The 23539-nt window shown below is 36.6% G+C and overlaps 1 protein-coding gene across 21 annotated transcripts in view; it reads left to right on the forward strand.

The window, feature by feature from the left end:
- The window catches only part of ASB3 (ankyrin repeat and SOCS box containing 3), a 107689-nt gene that overhangs the window by 39453 nt on the left and 44697 nt on the right, over positions 1–23539 (forward strand). For 17 of the 21 annotated variants that reach the window (XM_023618407.2, XM_070234766.1, XM_023618412.2 and 14 more), the window contains 1 exon segment: positions 5408–5566. The exons of the other annotated variants lie outside the window; for them this stretch is intronic. In XM_023618407.2, the coding sequence (XP_023474175.1) occupies positions 5408–5566 (159 nt within the window). 21 annotated transcript variants of the gene reach the window in all.

A 23539-nucleotide genomic window follows, 5' to 3' on the forward strand; every position in this document is an offset into this window, starting at 1 on the left:
ACCACTTCTCACCATCCTGACAGCCACTAATACTTTTGTCTGAGTCATGTCATCTCCTGCCTGGATTGCTGCAATAGTCTCCTAGCAAATCTGTTTCTGCCATTGCTTTCTCCGCATCCTGCCATAGTGTAGTCTTAGTATTTCAGAGGGATCCTTTTATAATATGTCAGACTATGTCTCTTTTCTGCTGAAAACTCTGCAATAGCTCCCCATTTCATTCTGAGTAAGAGCACCACTGCATGGTATTTCATAGTATAGATGTATAGATATATTTAATCACTCTCCTGTTAATGGACATTTTGTTTGTTTCCTAAAATTTTGCTATTATAAGTGGTGCTTCAGTTAATATCCTTATATATATCTTTGTGCACATGGTCGAGCATTTCTGTAGGATGGAGTTTTAGACATGACACTGCTGGTGTAAGAAGTGTGCAAAGTTAAAATATTGATAGACACTGCTAAATTATCCACCTGATTAATCAGAACTCTTTCAGTAATGAGTGAAAGAAACCTAGTTCAAACCAGCTTGCACACAGAAAGGGAATACAGTAGCTCAGGTAAATGCTCATTCTGAGTGGTAGGTCTGTGCAGGCATTGCTGGACGCTAATATTCAAAATGATGTCATGGGACTCTGGGTCTCCCTTCCTCTCATCTCTGCGTTCCTCTGTGTTGATTTATTCTCAAGGAGGCTTTCTTTTTGGAAGTTTTAGGCATACTTTGTCTTTAAAGAGCTCTATGTGTATTCTGGATATTAATCCTTTGCTGTTATATATTTCAGATATTTCACATATTTTCTCCTAGTCTTTTAATTTTTTATAGTGTCTAATTTCTCCTGATGCCTTCAAACCTCTTCCTCTCCACTGACTTCTTCCCTTTATCTTACATGCATGATAGAGTCTCTTTAAGGGTGGTCTGAGAATTTTGTACAGTGAAATTTTTTGCGTTGTGGAAATTATTTTATATCCAACTTTTTCTTAGAATTCCTAACTATAACATAATGTGTTGATGTACATTGTGCAGAGTGCTTGACTACAGCATCTACCTGAAGTTGGCGTTTGTCACCCTTTGTGATTGGCATATCTTCAGTTTGTTTGGGCTCATCACATTGTGGCTCAACTGTTGAGATGAGGTTCTGATCTTAATATTTAACTTATATTAACCTCTACTTAAATATTTAATGTCTACTTCAAACCATGTGGTTTTGCTTTCCTTCTTAGGGGTTTGTAGAAAACAAAATAAAAACCTACCACCTATCAGTTAATCAAGTAAGCAAGTTTATTATTTATAAGTAGAAGGACACCTTGTGTCAGAAAACATAGAGTTGTGGTATCATTGCCAGAGTGTTGTCATCAATGCACAGGTGTTAGTGGCTGGCATTGGGCATTGGTCCAGCTGACATGGCCCCAGTCCTCAAAGTGTAGCCAAGAAAGAACTCAGAGATTGTCCTGAAAGAACTGAAATGCCCATTGGGTTTGTCCATTAGGAAGACTTTAATGCCTTTACCATTTAAAGTTTCAGTAAGCAGGATAGAAGCAGAAACCGCTTTGCCTTCCAGTGAGAAGTAAACAGAGGTTAAGGCATTAAAAACTGAGTATTATGTGCTATTTTTCCAAGAATCCCTCTTGTAAGGAAAGGGAGAGAGCAGTGGTTGATGATCCTATACAAGATAGATAAGGTCCCTTTGGTCCCCCCATATCAATTAAGAAGGGCAGTGTATCATTGGAACTTTCAAAACCAACTTATATTGGGTCCTGAAAACTTTCTTTAAATGGTATTTTGGAGACTTTCCAAAATCTGTAATGACTGTGACAGTACATAAATATGGTAAATCTGTTGAACCCCTTTGAGGGTTGGGCCAGCTGTTTTATCCTTGTTTTACTCTTAAGGAACCTGCGCCTCAGAGATTTAAGTAATTTACCCAAAGGGTAATCCAACTGTAAGAGTAAAGCCAGGATTGCAGGCTAAATCTTCAAACTCCCAAGCCATTGCTTTTCCTAAACCTTATTACCTTCCTAGTCCAGTGGTTTTAGGGTTAGCTAAATATATCTAGTTTTTCTGCAGTTAAATGTTTAAAGATCTCAATTTAGTAGTAAACTGACTTCACTATTTCTCATCTTGAGTGAGAAGTATCTTTTCTTTTCTCTCTTCTTTTCTTCATAGATAATTGCACAGGAGATTTTGTTTCCCTTTTGTAAAATGAGTATGTGTGCAAATCACTAATGGTGGCCCTCACCAGGTGGGGATTAAGGTCTCTTCCTTGAGGGGGGAGTAGCTACATAAATTATTTGGAATTCTTCTGATATTTGGAATATCTCTTCTCTCTCATTTATTTACTTATTCAATCATTTATATCTGCACAGACACCTGAATATTTATTTTATACATTGGGTTATTATCCAATATGATATTATTTATTTTGTTGCTCATATTGTCCTAGCTTTGACTATTGAGTGCCCTTTCAGATTGGCTCCTGTGTTTCTTTGACATGCCCTCATTTTTGCTTTTTGAGTACTTTTTTGCTTTCTTGACCTACAGGATGCTCCAGGTTCATTTTGTATATTCACGTGCCAACCCAAGAATTAGCCATTCTCCTAGGAGCCCTGGTTCCTTTTATTAGAGAATGATATTCAAAACCAAGGCCTGGACACTGGGTGTGCTTGTTGCTACTAGCATGTCATTTCTTTTAAGCCCTTTCAGCAGACAGAGCTAGGAAATATATTTATGTGTTGTAAACTATGTGTATACACATAACTATAAGTATTTCTGTATCCATCTGTATTTATGTTAAAGCTAAACACGAGTTCATACTGATATCTGGACTCTAGTCTGGTACCATATAGTTCTTTCTAGTCTTCCTCCTTTGCTTATCTGTAACCTCCCTCTCCAATAGTGAGAAACCTAGCTCTATCTACCATCCATTTATTTATTTATTAAATCTTATTGTACATATAGTGATTTCAGGATTTTTTTTTTGGTGAGGAAGATTGGCTCTGAGCTAACATCTGTTGCTAATCGTCTTCTTTTTGCTTGAGGAAGATTGTCACTGAGCTAACATCTGTGACAGTCTTCTCCTATTCTATGTGGGATGCCTCTATAGTGTGGCTTGTTACGTGGTGCTAGGTCCACACCTGGGATCCGAACCTGCGAACCCTGGGCCGCCTGAAGCAGAGCACGTGAACTTAACTACTACATCACCAGGCCGGCCCCATCAGAATTGTTAATCTTGTACCCTTATGAGAGGCAACTTTACCAACTAGACTACAATGTTTATTTACGGTTCTTTTTGTCTTTAGCCTTACAATCTCTAGTCATAACACCATTTTCCAAAGTTACTTAGGCCAGCGTCAATTTTCTCCACTCCCTCAGTGAGGTTATGTCTTACATTTGTAATCCAATTAGATGCGTTTGTCACAGTCTGCATTCTGTCCTAGGATTTCCCCACTGGCCCCCTCCTGGTTGATTTCTTTCTAATTGCATATATTAAGTATGATTTACTCTTTCTGCTTTAAAGTGTAGTATTTTAAATGGTCAGGATTAAACCTTATCTCTTTTCTTTTTTCTCAGTAGAAGAGAAACTTCCTTCTTTCTTTCCAAAAGAAAATTCTGTGACATCTGTAATGCAACACTAGTCTAGATCTCCTGCCTTTCAGCTATCCCCTGTAGTCTCTTTGCTTCTGCTCTCTCCTCCTCTCACTGATGGCCACCTTCCTCTCTACCTTGGTACCAATACCACATTGTTTTACTTATTCTAACTTTAAGACGTGGTTTATAGTGTAGTAAGTCTAGGTTCCTCTCAATACTTTTGTTTATTTTTATAAATTTTTTGTCAATCTTATCTGCCCTCCCCAACCCCTGTCAACTTTACCAAGTATACAACCAACCAACCAATAGCCAGCTCGTTTGGCATTTTGATTAGAATTATAATAAATTTATTAATGATTTTGGGAAGAATTAGTATTTTTATAATATTGAAATTTCCCATTTAACAGCTGTCTGTATATCTATGTCTATATATCTGTGTTGTCCTGGCTTTTTATGTCTTAACCTTAGAGTTTTGTGGATATCTGAATAAAGGTCAGTTTCTGACTACTCTGGGAAACACTGTTGTGATAGGAACTGCTAAAATATAACTACCCTATCTTGCTGTTTAGTTGTGCATCCTGTAAAGTTTGAGGCTGTTTTCTTTGAATATTTGTACTTATAACCTATTATTTGAATATTATTATGGCTTAGTCTGCCAATTTCATCAGTGAGTTACAATTGTAAGAATTACTTGACAGATGATTATTTTAGTCAGGAGCATTAGTTTTAATTCTGATATTTCAAGGAAATATTATTTAAAGGTTTTAAAAATTTCTTTATTTTTTGTTTTTGTTTATTACTACTCTCAGAAATGCCTTCACCATTTACCTTACAGCCTATTGTGGGTTTAGAATTTTATTGTTTTAGAAGCAAAGGTAAGAAAATCACTTCTCAGTATTATCTTTTGCTGTGGATGTGAAAAAATTTTAATGTAGATGTATTTACATAATTTGAATGTTACTAGAACCTTGAGATTTTCATAACAATAAACCCCAGAAAGCCTTAAAGTAAATTAACTCATAAGTTTCTTATAAACTGTATGCCACTGTTTGATTTCTTTGGAGTACATTTTATTGTTTTCAAAATGCAGTCTCTATTAACTATTAGGTTAGAAAAGGAGTATTTTAAACTACCTTCAGTTATTAATTGAATACAAGGAAGTAATGCTAGAGATGAGACCATTTTTCTCATGGAAATGTAGAAATAAAAAACATAAAATTTATTAATATTTCAGTAAATCTTGCTTAAGCAGATCTTTGGTGCTGCATCCTGTTCAGATCTTCCTTTGGTGTTACTCCTGCCGCTCCGTTCTCCCAACCTGTCAAAAATTAAAGAAGAGAAAATGAGTGTATAAGCAGAATTTGTGTTAAGAATACCAGAGACGGGGGCCAGCCCGGTGGCACAGCGGTTAAGTCCACACATTCTGCTTCTCGGCGGCCCGGGGTTCGCCGGTTCGGATCCCAGTTGCAGACACAGCACTGCTTGGCAAAAGCCATGCTGTGGTAGGCGTCCCACATATAAAGTAGAGGAAGATGGGCATGGATGTTAGCTCAGGGCCAGTCTTCCTCAGCAAAAAGAGGAGGATTGGCAGTAGTTAGTTCAGGGCTAATCTTCCTAAAAAAAAAGAAAGAATACCAGAGAGCTGTTCACAATGTGACCCCTATAGAACTTTTTCCTGATTTTCTAGGGAGTTTTAAACTGAGACCTCCCCTTTAGAATTATATTTTAATGTTTCATTAAATTCTTCTTGGAATTTTTGCTTTTTAATCCTAAGAAATAGAAGTGATATCTTCTAGTTGATGGTTTTTTTTTATTCTTGTATAGATTCATCTGAAAACTACATTAAGACAAAGACTTTTGAGGGCTTCTGTGCATTGCATCTTGCTGCAAGTCAAGGACACTGGAAGATCGTACAGATTCTTTTAGAAGCTGGGGCCGATCCTAATGCAACTACTTTAGAGGAAACCACGCCACTGTTTTTAGGTGAAGTATGCTATTTGTGGTGCAGATGCAACTTTTTATTTTTTATTTTTTTGTTAAAGAGACTAAGGTTAGTGTTCCCCTGAGATATTGTCCTTACAGTATGTTCTTGGGCAAATATTATACTGCTGCTTCTTTGATTCTAAAACCAAAAAGGTATTTTTAAAGGTTCCCCCCTTGGATGATAGCGTCTGCGAGTATCTTTAAATGTTTGTTTAAAGTTGTAAAATCTGTTCTGAGCTGTAGTTACCATCATTATTCTCGATGTTCTTCTGAAGACCAGGTAGAAGTTAAATCCTATCAATAGTTACAAGGTTACCTGTGAATGTTTGATGTTTGCTTTTGCTGCTTCTTAGCATTAAGAAATTAAGAAGGCTTTATGGAAGAAATCATCAGCTAATCCTTTAATGCCAGTTAATTTGTTGCCTGTGTGGATCACTATTCAAACTTCTTCAGTTATGGACTATTTTTTAATTCCTTAAGGACAAAGGCTGAATTCTAGAGGATACACTTCCAGTACCTGTTTCTTTTTCCCTCCCTCCCTCCCTTTGATCCTGTTTGTCTTCAGGGATGTTGTAGCCCATCAAGTTTAGTGGAACATGAGAAAATTATGAGAATAAACATTTGTGTAGAGTCACTGTGTCTGGACTACAGTTTTGGTCCTGTCATATGTAATTTGTATGTTCATTTATTTAATGTATGCTTCAGTTTCCTCACTTACACAATGAGAGTAATAGTACCTATGTAGTCTTTATTGGGCTGAGAATAAAATGAGATGTCTATGAAAGTACTTTTTTCCTTGTGAAATTACAAATATATACTCTTAAAATGTATGTGTATTAAAATTCATTCTTTTTAGTATACAGTTCTGTGAGTTTTGATGTATGCCTAAAATTATGTAATGCCAATGACAATCAAGACACAGAACAGTTATGTCACCCCCAAGATTCCATCATGCTATTTTTTTTTTTTTTTTTTTTTTGGTGAGGAGGATTGTCCCTGAGCTAACATCTGTGCCAGTCTTCCTCTGTTTTGTATATGGGACGCTGCTATAGCATGGCTTGATGAGTGATGGATAGGTCCATGTCCGGGATCTGAATGCATGAACTGGGCCACCAAAGTAGAGCGTGAACTTAACCACTGTGCCACCGGACTGGCCCCTTGCTGACTATTTTTAATCAACCTTTCCCCCACACTTTTCGACCCCTGACAGCCAGTCATCTGTTTTCATCCCTGTAGTTTGCTTTTTTGCAGAAGGTCATAAATATATATGGATAATACAACATGTAACCTTTGAGACTGACTTCATTCATACATGTTGTTGCATGTATCAATAATTCATTCCTTTTTATTGCTAAAAAATATTCCATTGTATAAATGTACCATACTTTATCAATTTTCCATTTAATAGACATTTGAGTTGTTTTCAGTGTTTGGTGATTATGAATAAATTGCTATAAACGTTTGCATGCAGGTTTTATTTGACTATGAATTTTCATTTCTCTTGGATTAATACTTAAGATTGTTGGTTCATGTGGTAAAGATATGTTTAACTTTGGGAAACAATTTGAAAGTTTCTTTTAAAGTGACTCTACCATTGTGCATTCCCTCTGGTAATGTTTGAGAGTTTCACTTGCCCCACATCCTCACCAGCACTTGGTATTGAGAAATTTTTCTCTTTTGATTTTACATTTTAGCCATGTTCATAGAGATTTAGTGGTTTCTCATTGTGGTTTTAATTTGCCTTTTTCCTGATTGCTAATGATGTTGAGCATCTTTTCACGTGATTTTTTTGCTATCTTTTTTTCACTATTACTTTTGTGTTTAGGCATTTAGTTTTGAAATAATTTTGGACTTATGGAAATGTTCAGTAACAGTACAAAGGATTCTTACATACTTTTTACCCCAATTTTTTCTTTTGCCATATTCACTGTATCAATTTCTCTCTCTCTAGCTATTATTTTTTTTGTGAACTCTTTGAGATTAAATTGTAGACATAATGCTTCTTTACCCATAAATACTTCAGTGTGAACTTCCTAAAAGCAATGAAATTCTCTTATATGACTGTCATATTATGATCAATATCAGGAAGTTACCATTAATACAGTACTGTTATTTAATCTATAGGTCTTATTCAGTTTTGCCAATTGGTCTGCTATTGTCCTTTATAGCAAAAAATATTTTTTTTTATTAGTTCAAGATCCAGTCCAGGATTACTTGTTGCATTTAGTTATTATGCCTCTTTAGCCTCCTGTAATTTGGAACAGTTTTTCAGTCTTTATCTTTTATGATTTTAACATTTTTGAAGAGTTCAGGCCATTTATTTTGTAGAATATCTTTCAATTTGGGTTTGTCTAATGCTTTTTCTTGATAAAGTTCAGGTTATGCTTTTCTGGCAGGAATACCACAGAAGTGGAATGGTATCTTAGCACATCTTATCAGGAAGAATGTCACCCATTACTGGTGATGTTGATTTATGAAAGCATTTTGAATGTGTGAAATGTATTATTATGAAGAGTTTTCGTGGAAGCCTTGCTGTAATATGGTTCAAGTTTCCTAGAGGGGAGATTGGTTTTTTATATAGCTTATTTGTTTTCCACATGCACATTTAACCCACTATGGATGTTCTGTACAACTACATAGTAAGCTTTCATTGAAGCCAAGCTATGTGCAGTATCTCTTCTAGTTGCTGTCTTCAAGGAATATACCATAGAGAGGAGTGAACAAAATGAATTAAGTCTTGTAAAGTGTTCAAGATATTAAAAGGGAAAAATAAGTCACCCTGGGATGACAGGAAGACATCATGTGCAGGGTATTGTATTAAATAGTAACAATAACGTTTATTGAGCAGAGAGTGTCTATCGGGCCCTGTGTCAGGTGTTTAATTAAGTTTAGCTTGCTTAATTTTCACCATGACATATACTATTATTATTTCCACTTTTACAAATGAGGAAGTTGTGAAAACCTTGTATTTAGGATCAGAAGGGCTGTATTTGAGTCTTGATCCTGCTATTGTCTGTGTATTGGTTAGAGCAGCATTTTCTGAATTGATTCAGTTAGCTATTCATATATGTTCTTTGACAAAAGGATTCCTGATCAACATATGTTCGGGAAATACTACATACTATTTTCTCCAAGGTAGAAAAACAAAAAATATTAGCCACGTAGCTGAATGTGTCCACCCAGTCTGAAGTATCCTCTGCATTCTATGTCATCCTATTTTAGTATCTTCATAGTTCTTATCACTGACTGCAGTTATTTTATTTTTTGCTTTGTTTATTGACTGTCCCCTCAACCAGAATGTTCTGTGAGAGCAGAGATTTTTTATTTTTCTTGAGGAAGATTAGCCCTGAGCTAACTACTGCCAATCCTCCTCTTTTTGCTGAGGAAGACTGGCCCTGAGCTAACATCCATGCCCATCTTCCTCTACTTTATATGTGGGACGCCTACTACAGCATGGCTTGCCGAGTGGTGCCATGTCTGCACCCGGGATCTGAACCAGTGAACCCTGGGCCGCCAAAGCGGAATGTGTGAACTTGACTGCTGCGCCACAGGGCCGGCCCCTAGAGCAGAGATTTTATTTATCTTGTTCACTGTTGTAACTCTCAAACCCAGGTCAGTGCCCGGTATCTGATAGGCATTTGGTAAATTATTTGTTGAATGAAAGAATGAAGGACTCTGAGAAGGCTCTTGTTTTAACTTTAATCCAGCATTTTGAAATGCTTTTGACCGTAATATTCTTTTTCTTTGTGGAACACTTAGGAATATCTTAAGGAACACTAGTATTCCATGGGACTATTTGAGAAATGCTGGTTTGGTTACTTAGTTTACAATTTCAAAATTTAATAGTCCCATTTATGAAATTCCATATTGAGCTTACTTGTATAAGTATTTGGAGAAAATTAGAGATGCAGAAATTTTAGTGATTTATATTTCAGGATATAGTCAACTTGTAATGTTTTTATTTTAAAGAAGGAAGAGTTGCTAAGATAATTCAAACCAGTGAATAGCTTTAAATCACTTATTTTTTATTTTTTAAAGATTTTATTTTTTTCCTTTTTCTCCCCAAAGCCCCCCAGGTACATAGTTGTGTATTTTCAGTTGTGGGTCCTTCTAGTTGTGGCATGTGGGACGCTGCCTCAGCATGACCTGATGAGTGGTGCCATGTCCATGCCCAGGATTTGAACCGGCAAAACGCTGGGCCACTGAAGCGGAGTACATGAACTTAACCATTTGGCCACGGGGCCAGCCCCTAAATCACTTATTTTTAGTAATAGGGTTTATTTAGTTTCTTTGGCATCAGACTTACCATCTCAATTACATTTTGTATTGGCTAAAACAAAAAATGATTTGACTCAGGCAGGGGATTTAAGCCCAAGGAGATGTAGTATTTTTACCTCTTCAAGTACTACATAAATTGTATTAGTCCTTGTTTGAAGTAGGTAGAGTATTTTAAAAAGAGGAAAAGTATAGCCTTAGCTTTTGCAAGAACATAGCGTCAAAGAATGGACATTTGACTCTTTAGTTAGGTGGTCTGGGCTCCGGTGTCTGTTCTGCTCCATAAATAATATGACAAACTATAGCACTCTGCTTTGCTTACCTGTATCTTTCTACCTCTTTTAAATAACCGTATTGATCCATGTTTCAATCTATAATAGAAGAGATTCTTTTATTAAAATAAAATTTAGAATATTTCAAGGTTTGCAACAAACTGTAGATGATAATCTGTAGATGAGGAAGAGTGCCTGGACCAGCTGGACTTTAAAGTGAGAAAGGGGGACTGCCCATCTAGTATAGCTTCCTTCCCATCTGCGGAGTTATCTTCCAAAACTGTTCTTTTCTAAAACTTTAGAGTATATTGTCCCCTTCCCCCAAGGGAAGCTATATTCCCTCACATGTTGTAGTACCTGTGCTGATGGTACTACCTATGGTCCAGTTACTACCTAGACTGTTACTCTGTTGTTAGTGCTGTCGAGTTGATTCCTACTTCTAGTGACCTTGTGTACAGCAGAGTGAAATGTTGCTCAGTCTTTTTTGCGACATCCTCTTGTTTTCCGGTGCCACATCAGACCCTGCTCCACTGCTGTTTACCGGGTTTTCATGACCAGTTATTTTGGAAGTGGGGGCCAGGTCCTTCTTCCTTGTCTGTCTTAGTGTGAAAGCTTCACTGAAACCTGTCCACCATGGATGACCCTGTTGGCATTTGAATTACTGGTGGCATAGCTTTCAGCATCACAGCAACAGGCAACTGCCACAATGTGACAACTGAGAGACAGGTGGTGTGGTTGCTTGACTGGGAAATAAAACTGGGCCACAGTGGTGAGTGCCGAATCTTAACACCTGGAATGCCAGGGCTGGCCAGACTGTTGCTAGAGACTCTAAATGTAAAACAAGAGGATCAAGGGATAGAAAATGAATACAGAACTATGAGCACTTCCCAGGTGACTGGAAAAGTCATTGACATCACTGACGTGATTATGATTGAACCTAAGGCTTATTGCAGAGGATTAGAAAGTGTACTACTCCATCGTTTATGATGGAAACATCTTCCCTATACAGAACTCACTGAGGTTTTCATAAAAATAAGTTTAGAAAGGGGAACTCTTCAGTTCAATGGCAGTAAGAATCAAAATGAGAAAACTCCACAAAAGGGGAAATTCAGGAAACTTCTCCCTATCTTTCCATGTGAAAATTGTCCTAGAACATCTTTTTGCTAATATGGAGTTTAAAGTTTATGTTCTAACAAGGAGTCTGCTGCCTTATTTCTTCTCTTTACCCTTGCCTTCTCCTCTCTCCACTCCCTTTCTCTTTCCTCATAAATGCATACGTAGTAAATATTTTAAGGATAGATTTGTAAAACTGCTTTGGAAATAAAAATATCCTTATTTATAAGTATAGTAGGTTCTAAGTGAAAATCCAGCTAATTTTGTAAGAAAGAGGTTTTCTTTTTATTTTGCTATATATGAAACAACGCTGATAAATTGGAGGCTTGAATCCAACCCAGTGTGACTTCATAGAACAATTTCTATGGGAACTGCACAGCATGCAGTTTTGGCTTTTGATAGATTATTTTTGATTTTTTGTTCTGAGTCTCTGCTTATTCTGTGTAACCTTCAATGTTAAACATAGCAGTAATGTTTAATAAGAACAAAGTGTCTTATAAACAGTGTTATTTGAGGCTGCCTATTTCAATATTTAACTGTAAAATGTGTCATACTTTAGCTCATGTGGCATATCCTTTAACTCTGACTCTGCTGATAGGTTAAAAATGAACAAAACACCTTGTATTTCACTTTTACTTGTATTTTCATGGATTAGTGATCATCATTGGGCTATTTTTTGAGGTAGGAATTTTGAGGTTTAGTGTTCATATATTTAACATATTTATTAATTAACCTTTGTTTGGAGTTATTTTTAGATTTTTCAAGGAAAGATTGAATCGTCTTTCTCAAGAATTGTAATATAAGCATTTTTACTTGAGGACATGTTAGTTCTTGAAAATATGACTTTGAGTTTTCCCAGATCAAAAATATGGCGTTCACTAAAGTTAGATTTTAAAAATGTTAATTTCATGTTCTGTTTGCTTTTGTTTATTTTTATTTAGTTTTATGTTTTTTGATGTAACTTTTTATTATTTCGTGTCATACCTTTCTATGTTTTAAGACAATATCTTTTTGTTCCTTTACATAAGCAGTTATGAAACTAGGATATTTATCTTTCTTGTGTTTACTTGCACACAATTAAATCTTTATATAATCTGTCATTTTATTAGTCATGTTTGGTTGATAGATTTAAACTTCCAGCTTTTTTTAGACTTTTTCTTTTTTTTTGGTGAGGGAGATTGGCCCTGAGCTAACATCTGTTGCCAATCTTCCTCTGTTTTTTTTCCTCCCCAAAGCCCCAGTACATAGCTGCGTAGCTACATATCCTAGTTGTAGGTCATTCCAGTTCTTCTACGTGGGATGTCGCCACAGCATGGCTTGATGAGTGATGTGTAGGTCCATGCCCAGGATCCAGACTAGTGAATCCCAGGCTGGCGAAGCAGAGTGTGCGAACTTAACCTCTCGACAACAGGGCTGGCCCCCAAAACTTCCAGCTTTTGAAGTTGAAGAAATCAGTATCCTTATATTCTCCTTATATGACTCTTTTTCTTTGTCCATTCCGTTCATAACTTTTGTTGGTTGTATCATATTTGCATTGTCAGTAGAAATAACATTTTGCATCCTGTTCTGGGATCTTAATTCCTTCATTTTATTTTATTCTTAGTTCTATGGTTAAATAGCTTAGAAGTTTATCACCAGTTATTTCATCATGGTTTTTCCAGCCTTACTTGGTTAACTGAATTCTTCTTTTACTAAAGTCCTCTAAAAGGACCTACGGAAATAATGTTCCCTGAGTTCTTGCATGTTCATGATTGAATCATGATTTTATATTTGGACAGCAGTTTGATTAGGTATATAATCCTTGGGTCATACTTTCCTTGAGAAATTTTTTAATGGTAATCTCGTATGTTCTAGAGTTGAAGTTGGAGGCCAGCCTAATTTTCTTCTCTTTTTTGTGACAATATTTTTGCATGTCTGTTCTATATCAGTTTTCTCTGAGACATGGTGTGCCCTTTCAATATATAGATTCACATTTTCTTTATTTTAGTAAATCTTTCTGAAATTATATCTTTCTCTTTTTATTGTCGTAACATTGGTTTATAACAGTATATAAATTTCAGGTGTACATCATTATATTTTGATTTTTGTGAAATTTGCATCATGTTCACCTCCCAAAGACTAATCACAATCTTTTACCACACACGTGTGCCTAAGCACCCTTTCGCCCTCCTCCCTCCCCCCTTCCCCTCTGGTAACCACCAATCCAATCTCTGTCTCTATGTGTTTGTTTGTTGCTTTTATCTTCTATTTATGAGTGAGATCATGGTATTTGACTTTCTCCCTCTGACTTATGAAGTTATATCTTTAAATATTTGTCTGTTCTGTTGTTATGATGGTCTTCTTGGGCTGCAGTTAACATATGTTGGATATCCTGTCTGTTTTGCATATCATTTCCTCTCTAATCCTCCTTTTTCTTTGTACTTTACTTTTCCTGTTTTTTTAAAAATCCTCTATGTTCCTTTTCAGAAATATCTCTTCTCTCTAGTATTTCTTCCAGTTTCAACTGCATTTCTATGATAGTTTTATTTTTTCCAAATCTTTTCTAAATTGTCTAAGTTTTTTTACATTATTTCCTATCATCTAGCCATTTGTTACCTGAGCACTTATATCTCAGTGTTATGCCTTTTTCCACAAACTTAACTTTTTTCTTTTAAAAATTTACAGCAAAAGGTTTAGCCACAATTTTTATTCACTTTGTGGCAATGTTTTATGATGATTTTTTTTTTTTGGCTTCTAATAGTTTTTCCTGTAACTTTCTTCCCCTTTTTTGTACTTTGTATGGATTGGTGCTCATACCTTTGTTAGATAATTCCTCTGGAAATGTGAATTTTTACTTGATCAGCTATTTTCAGGAGATTTTTAATGGGAAGGAGCTAGAGCCACATTCCAGACTAGCTAGTTTTCCTTTTGACGCAGGGTTTTTGGGTGTGAGTTCATTTAGCTTTTATCTTTCACCAGTCAGTGGGCATAGGAAGCTGTGGGGTTTTGCAGTGCAGCTTCCCTTCTGTGGTAGTAGAGACAGACCACTCTTGCAAGTATAGTCCTTGTGTGATTCCTTGTTTAGACCCAGCTCTTCTGGCTTTCAGATTTCAGTGAGCTCAGAGACGTTCTGCTGCCAGCTCATGAATATTCTCTCTCTGCTGGAATTTATGTTTTGTACCTGAGAGGGAGCCTCTCACCTTTGAGAAGTTTACTTTGCTAGTTCTTTCTGAGATGTTCAGCTGAGACATCTTCTCTCCTCTTGTCCCACCAGTACCCAGAATTGACCTACATTCTTTTGGAAATTCTTTTACCTATTTTTTTCTTTTTTTTTTTGGTGAGGAAGATTGACTCTCACCTCACACATCTGCCAGTCCTCCTCCACTTTGTACATGGGATGCTGCCACAGCATGGCTTGATGAGTGGTGTGTAGATATGTGCCCGGGATCTAGACCTGTGAACTCCAGGCTGTGGAAGCAGAGGCTGCAAACTTAACTGGGTTAGCCCCATCTTTTACCTATTTTTGATCTGTTGTTTTAGCTGGATCCTAGTTTTACTAAAAATGGAGAGTGTGTTTTTATTTTTTATTTTCTGTACTAATTTTGGATTAATTGCTTTTGAATGCTTTCTAAGAAGAGTTAAGGGGAAATGCTTACTTAATGCCATAGTATTAAGATTGGAGGTCCATATTAATTTTTAAAGTAAAACAAAAAATTTTCAATTTCAGTATTTTATGGTAGTTTAATATTCTAGAATATGGTAGAAATAGAACTAGATGAGCTCCTCCTCACCCCCACTCTGCCTGTACAGTGCATTCTCTGTTCTCTTTAGGTACCATGGAGCAGTGCTGCTCAAAATAGCAGTCTGTTGATATAAGGGACTTGAGCCAGAATGTAAATCAATGCACTGCTTCCATCATCAAAGAAATCTTAATTCAAGAAAAATGTCAGCTGAACTAAACTGTGCTTAGGGATGTAATTTATTTACGTTTTGGTCTGAAGTTCTTACCTTGTTCTGGGCTGGTTTGCAGTTTGCCGATTGGCAGCCAGTCTATGAACAATATTGAGTAGGACTGCTGTACAGTGTGCATGTCTGACTATCAAACTGGATCATTACATAGTTAATGCAATGGTCTAGTCATTCTTCATAATTATTATTGCCATTGGCCAGTTAATTGTATATGATCATCACTGGTTAGTATGGCTGAAATAGAAGGGTTGCTCCTGTATAAACAGGAGTCTTTGGGATGAAGGACAGTTTACCGTATACTTTTTCTCTGATAGGGGCTTCTCAGTGTAATGGTTTATTTCTCTAAGTCATAAAATGGAGATCATACTTATAGAGGTGGCTCTTATAAGGAGAATACTGCTATATGAATGCTTCAAAATGTGAATTGGATAATTATAGAAAGTGGTAGAATTCAATGTTATAGCTCTAGAAGATGGTGTAAGTTTAGGGGTGTGCTGTCTAAATCAAATGTTTCTCTTGACTGTTGCTAGGGAGACATAGGAAAAAATAATCAATATATATAATAAGATAATGGAATTTTAGGTTTTTGTCTCTAAGATTGATTGATGTATTGAAGGATGTTTTTCTGGATGTGATCTCTGATGTCTATTGGCTATTAGACTTCTCTCTCTCAGTGGCAACACGTAGAATTGGATTGGGCTGTTTATCACAAACTTTCTTATGAGACTAACATAATGAATTTTGCCCATGAGGTCATGGTTTTTCCCATCAGTATAATCTTTAAGATTGTTAGTCTTTGGGCAGACATGAGGTACTTTCTAAGAAAGAAGTGTAACTTTTCATTACAATTTTAGAGAAAATTTTTCTAAATATCAATAAAATACTATGTTTCAGATTAAAGATTCATGGCCAAGACACATTATAGGAATCTATTTGAATATATAGAGAAGGTGTTTTGAAATGATGTATATATCCTTGATGGGAAGGCTTTACTTTGTAACCATCCTGATTATAAACTTTAATTATGAAATAAATACTGTGGACAGTCCAACTTACCCAGGGACATGCTTGAAATAATTCTACATACTTGCCAGTCACATTGTCACAGTGAAGGGTTGCAGCTAAGGTAGGCCGTCAGTGGAGTTAGTATAGTACTTTAATAGTTCTCTTGTCTTGGGTATAGGTAAAGCCTTGGAAAAACATAAACTCTGAAATCACATAAAATACATTAGCAAAATTGGGAAAAAAAAATCCCTTGTCACTGCAATCTAGTTTCTTTTCTAGTGCCACCAGATGTCACTGTAACCGCAGGACCAGAGAAGTATTGCAGTAGACAATGGCTTATGAACGAACGTTCTTTTTTGCTTTGTGGAAGAGGCAGGGAAAAAAAAGTTTTATGTGAATTAGGTGTACAATGGAAACATTATTTTATTGTTGAATTTTATAGAAAAATGAAGTGCATAATGGATAATAGAGTACACGTAGAGTATAATAAAAACATATAGTTAAAAATTCATATATAGATGAAATATCCTAATAGAATATGTAAGTGATCTCTGACACTCTTCGGGAATCACCAACCTGCTGCTTTAACTAAAGGAGATGGATAGCCTGACTTAAACTGTTCATTATAGCCTCACCAACCGTAATGTTTCTTAGTAGAATTTCTGTCAAAATCTGAGCCTCAAAATGGAAGAGTGTATTTCTAGCTTATTGATGTTTAAAACTCAGATCACGGCAATTTGAATTTGGTACAGAACTTGTCTAAAATGGTTCCTGAGAACACATAGTCATATTAGGCATTTTTCCAAAAGAGCATTGAGTAATAATTACATTTTAAAAAGTCCCTCTTTTAAAAATTTGTTCTCGAATGAATGCTGCATTAAAGAATGATTGTTGTTTACTATTCCTAGTTAGAGTTCACTATTCCTGGTTACATTTATCACTTACATGTATGTATAGGTCTGCCATATTTGTCCCAGATGAGAATCCTGTGTTGAGTCCATGCCATCATGAAGTCTCCAGATGGGGCTTGTGACTGCACTAAGTGTGCTGCATGCCTCAACTAGTTGATTTTGGTTAGAAGTTTTGTGTGGGTCAAAGACTACTTTTTGCTTTTTGCTTTTTCCCTCTAATTTAGAAAATGGAAAAACTTGTTTCTTCAAAAATATAAAATGTTTCCCTAGAAATTATTGCAGGAAATGATGTTCTCATGTCATTCTTGCGTTCTTAGACTTATGCTCTTCTGGGTTTCTTCAGTACTATGATATGACCTACTATAAGAGGGGCAGTCTCTCTACCCTCAGAGCTTCTGGTTTTTCTTTTCTATTGTCTCAGCTAGAGTCTTCTAGACAGTACCTGCTTGGATTGAAGGGAGGTGTTATAAAACAAAATTCAGCTGAGTAAATTTGAAGATCTAATTGGCTTTATTAAATTATTTATGAATTGGGAAACATCTCATGTGGTAAGCAGAGAGATACTCAGAGGGGTTACACCACATGGAAGGCTTTTATAGGAGGGAGGGTGGGACAAGGAAAGGAAGTCATCAGCAAGGAAAAAATGAAAGTTCATTGGAGGAAAGTAAAAGTTCAGATGATGATGGTTTCTTATTGCCTGGGCTTGTTGCCAGGCAAGAAGGAAGTCTTCCTTCCTCCTGCTAGAGTAGTAAAGTAGTTTCACTTTCTGTGTGGGAGTGCAAGGTATGTCTCTTCCTATTGGGGTCAGCAACTGATGCTTCTTCCTTGTGGGGTCAAGTAACTGATGGTCTGTAATTGATGTCTTCCTGTTTGGGGTAATTGAGGATGAGAGGTAGGGCCTGTGACTTCTCTCTACAGGCCTTCCTGACTCCAATTTTAGTTGAGATTTCCTGTATTAATTTTCACAGAGGAAAGACTTCCTCCCAACTCTCTGTGTACCCCAGACACTTTGAGCTCTGCCTTCCAAAGTGGGGTGTTTTGTTTCATCTTATTCTTTATCCTTGGGCTCTGGTCTCTTTTTGATGCCTGTGTAATATCAGATCCTATGATTTTGCTTGCTTTTTCTTGCTGAGAATCCACAGTACTTTTCTGGGTTCTAGAATTACTCATTTCCCTTCCCTCCTTGAACACTTACCCTAAGCCAGGAGTCACAACTAATGGCCTGGCTCCCTGTCCCCTTTGCTAGGCATGCATTTTGGATATAGATATGCCTAGTATTCTAGGTTAAATTCCAATTCAGTTAAATTCTAAACTCTAGACCAGTGCTGTCCAATAGAACTTGGAAATGTCCTACATCTACACTGACCAATATGATAGTCACTAGCCACGTGTGGCTTCTGAGCACTTCAGATGTGGCTAGTTTGATGGAGATACTCAAATTTTAATTTTAATTAATTTAAATGTAATTAGCCACATGTGGCTAATGGCTTCTGTGTTGGAGAGTGAGAGTACAGCTCTTCATACATCCTTAACCGAGCAGTCGTCCTCTTCTGTCTTTGAAGCATTTGTCTCCTTTGCCCTAGCATGCAGAGCTCGGCAGGTCCCACATAGAGAACTGAAGGAGCAAAGAATGCCAGCTTGCCAATCAACTTTGCTTATCAATGGGATGGTAGAAGTTGCAGCTTAATTTCCCTTATCATCCTCAATTGATTAAGTGATTGCCAGGGTTCTATGCTCTTTATTTGGCTTAGTTCCTGCTGTCAAGGGCTTACCATGTAATTGGGGATATTATAATAACCAGAATTCAAGGTGAACTGTAATAAGGGCCATAGGAGGCACGAAGTATTATGAAGGTTAGTTCTGTCCTGATTAATTACTGTTGTTATTCTGCTGTAGATTCATCTACTTCCTTGTCTCTTCTTTCTCTTCCTGTTTCTTTAGGTTTTAAAGCATTTTTAATTAATATACAAAATGTGACTTTAAAATAATATTATTAAGTAGGACAGTGTTCAGTTAGATATTTATTCTGATATGTTTTTCAAAATTCACATTTATGGACATTAGGAGTATTTCAGATATTCAAAATGTTTTTGGAATCCCCATTTGAAATTCTCTTCAGAATTTGTGGCACTTTCTTTTAACTTCATGGATAGTTTCAAACATATACAAAAGTATAGGGAAAAGTATTGGCCATGAACCTAACACCCAAATTCAATAATTATCAACTTAGGGCCGATCTTGTTTCAGTTATAGCTCTACCCATTGTCTTCACTATGTTATTTTGAAGGAAAACCCCATTCATCATACAATTTAAAACATAGATATTTGTGTATGTATCTCCAAAGAATAAAGATGTTTTTTTAAAAAAAACACTACAATACTATTATTGGTCCTAAAAATAACAGTAATTCATTAGTATCACCAAATATCCAATCAGTATTTGCATATCCCTGATTGTCATATATGTATATGAATATTTTTCAGTTTGTTGAAATCAGAATCCAATTAAGGTCTCTGCATTTTAATTAATTAATTTATATGTCCCTTATGTCTCTTTTAATATAGTGTTTCATCAATACTACTTCATGTAATGTTTGTTACCTATTCATATATTGATTCTAGAACAAAGTATCGGATGGGTGAGTGGCCAAGGATTTTTTAAGCATCTGCCAGGATTGATAATGGTGTTCTAAAAGAATGTGACATATTTGCAAGAGTTGAGTCAATTTTCCTTTGCTCCAGATGCCATCTTGTGCACAGATTGTTACTGATGCTCATTTGAGCACATGTTACTTGAAGATTCTGATTGGGAGTTATTATGATGTTGCTACTGCTGACACAGACACAAGAATATAAGGAGGCTTATAATTCCATGTTGTGAAATGCCTGGTCCTAGGTATTTGGACCTGTGGAGTAGTTTCTTTCTCTTTCTCCTTCCCTTCTTCCTCCCCTCTTTTTACTTCAAAATATACTATAGGATATTTCTCATGTATATGATCATCTTAGTATCACATAGAAATTTGTTTTATTTGATAATATTCACAAATCACTGTTTCTGTGCTCAGAATCACTTGAATTGTGGAAATGCTTCCAAATCAAAGAAAGTTGGTATTACCACATTGTTGAGGAACAGAAACTTTAGTGCCTACACTGCATAGAAATACATAGGTGTGGTATATATTCAAGTTTAATAATAATATTCCCTCAAAAGTGAATAATTCTCCAGCCTGGTTATTAGGTTACTGAGGCATTTTGCAGTAAAACATATTCATAGGCTTCTAGGATATAATTGACAATGATTATAAACACATACACTTAAATTATAGCTGCATATTCCAAATTTAGGTGAATAGAAATTAATTTCCAATAAAGGCTTTGCTGGGATTGGATCATGGAAAAGTATAGTAAAGCTGTGAATGTGGGTGAGCGTAAGGGTTTTTTGTTGTTGGAATTTTTAACAGAGAACCTGTCAAGATTTGTCATTGTCCCTAACTGCAGCCTGTTCTTACTGAGACGTGAAAGAATGAACAAACGATACTATTTAAACAGTCTGAGGAAATGTCTTTAGGGTCTGCAAAAACTTGGACAGGAAATGGAAGGGCAAGAAGGCATAAAGTTTCTGTGTTAACAGCTTCTGTCTACCTATAGGCCCAGTTGTGTTTTTTGAGGAGAGGAAACTCTGGCAAATGAATAGCTGTTTATACAGATAGTGACCATAGAAAGATAGAGGATTATGGGCTTTGGACTCCTTTTTCGAGAATGGGAAATAGTATATATCTTTATAAGACTGGTTGACAAGATCATTATGGCTGCGGAGGAGGAAAGGTAAACATATTTATTTAAACCAATAACACCAGTCAGGGGTAATTATTATGGAGGAAGAAATTGGACAATGAATTGAGGAAGCCTGAGAGTCTGGACTCTCGCTTCGGAGGGTACTGGATATGTAGTTCTTGTAGTGCTGGGTGACAGTCGCAGTTAATTGGGTTGTTGGACAAAGGGGCTGATCCTGCAAAGGGAATGGGCTGTCCTTATGGTCAGGGACTGAAGGTGACTAATGTGAGAAGTGTAGTCAGAGAACTGTATTATTCTTGTGGGAATTGTAATTATGGCTAACCCCTCATGATTGAATAGCTAACCCTCTGAGTAGCCTATTTGTAGAGTTTATTAGGAAAAGAAGTTGACCAGTTGTATATTAGGAAGAGGCAAGGGGGATTGAGGGAGGGAAAGAAGGAACATTTATTGAGCACCTACTACAGTTACTTACATTAATTAGTTTATTCAATCAACACAAAAGCCATAGGTAAGTAGATTATCCTCATTTTATAGTGTAAATGAGGTTCAGAGAGTAAGTAACTTGCTCACCGCTGGACAGAGTGTCTGACTACACAGTCTGTGTTCTTCCCATTAGAGTTAGGGCAGCAGCTTGATCCTAAACTGTGATTCAGATATGTCGGAGATATCTGAGCATTTGTATCATGAACTACCGGGTGGCAAATTCAGGAGTAGAATTAATTAATGGTGGAGGTTTTTATTTGAGTGACTGGGTGGTAGAGGGGCTTCTGGGAGACAAGGGTGGGAGAACAGCCTGGTGTTCCAGCTACAGGGATTCATATTTGAGTGCCATGGAGAGAGGAGCTGAAGGCAGAAGCTGAAGGATCTGTTTCCATGAGCAGCTCTGAGAGACACAGGGATGTGAGCAACCCTGAGTTATAGCAGGCTCAGTGACAGAGCATGTTGCAGCTTAGGGAACAGAGTATTCTCTCCACTGCTGCTCAGATGTAGCATGTTGCCTGTGCAGTGGGTACTGCGGGAAAACCAGCATCACTTTGGCATCTTCTGTATTCAGAATTGGAAGATGAACAGCACCTATGACCTGGGTGACATCATTCTCATTGGCACTGTGCCAGTTATAGCCCTCAAGTGGTTTTTGCAATTGTGGACATAGGAAGGTGTCTCAGAGCAGAATATGACAGAGTTGTTTAGGAGACCAGAAATCCTTGGTGGGGTAGAATTTGTCAGGAGATGCGGCTTCCTCATTATGCAAGTGGAGCTGTGAACTGGTGAAAAATACTAAAAACTTTTATTGTGGAACATTTAAAATATAAATGAAAGTAGAGAGTGTAGTATAACGAAATCCCATGTACCAGCCAGCTATGGCGGTTATCAGTTGTTTCATCCAAAACCCCAATCTCAGGATTTGAAATTATAATGTACAGTTAACATGACTTCATTTGTCTCCTCAGGCTTGTGAGTCCCAAAGGAACTCAGGATAAAGACAATGTTATACTTTTGTTTATTTTTTTATATCTCAGCTACTTCCAAAGAGATTTCCAGGTGACTGATGGTGAAGGTAAGCGTGAACGTTACACGCCTACCAGAATGGCTAAAAAGAAAAAGATTGAAAATGCCAAGTGTTTGTGAGGATGTGGAACAACCAGAACATGTACTGTAGGTTAGAGTGTGAAGTGGTATAGCCACTTTGGAAGACTGTTTGGAAGAATTTACTAAAGGTGAACGTGTACATAATCTTGGTCCCAGCAATTCCATTGCTAGGCATATATTTGACATCAGTGTATATCAGTGTTCACTAAAAGATATCGGATAAATAAATTGTGTTATATTTACACAATGGAATACTATACAGCAATGAAAATGAATGATCTACAACTACAGACAACAATATTGATAAGTCTCACAAACATAATGTTGAACCAAAGAAACTAGATGTAATAGAGTATCTAACCTATGTGTTTCCATTTATGTAAGTTGATCTGGATCCTTGCATAGTATGTTCAGTTTGTGAAAATTCATTGAGCTTATTATATGTGTCTTCTTGTATGTATTATAGTTAAATAAAAAGTAAAAAAAAAAACCCCAAAATAGAGTGATGCCTTAAAACAGAAGAAGGCAGGCTAGTCAGTAAGAATTAAGACATCATTGTGCCAGAAAACAGGTCAAGAAAAGCTATGGTAATTGAATTTAGAGTTTAGTGCTGCGCTTCCTGGCAGCCAGAGTAAAAAAAGAAAAGCACACTGATCATTTGATGCGTAAAGAGCAATGGTTCCTACAGTGAACTCCAACGAGAATTTATTGCTGTATCTTTTATATAAGATACCTTAAATAATGTAACAGGGTGGCTATTCATTATGCTAATTCCAGCCGCTTCCAGAAAATAAAGTCAGTGGAAAAGTCTATATCCTTGAACTTTTAAAGATTTAACAACAGGGACCTCAAATTCAGATGCTTGCTGGGGCTGGAAGGTAGATTATAAGTGCAGATGCTTCTAGAATCTAGGGACTGTTGAGGAAAGTAAAACCTAGTCCAAAGGGGCAGCCACTGCTTACGGAAGCCCATTGTTGCTGGATTTCAAGGCACTTCAAATATGGATATCTGTATTTTTGTTAAATGTGGAATTTCCTGATTTTTAAATGTTGGCTCAACTATAA

Source organism: Equus caballus, chromosome 15 (assembly GCF_041296265.1).
Source record: "Equus caballus isolate H_3958 breed thoroughbred chromosome 15, TB-T2T, whole genome shotgun sequence".
Lineage (NCBI taxonomy): Eukaryota > Metazoa > Chordata > Mammalia > Perissodactyla > Equidae > Equus > Equus caballus.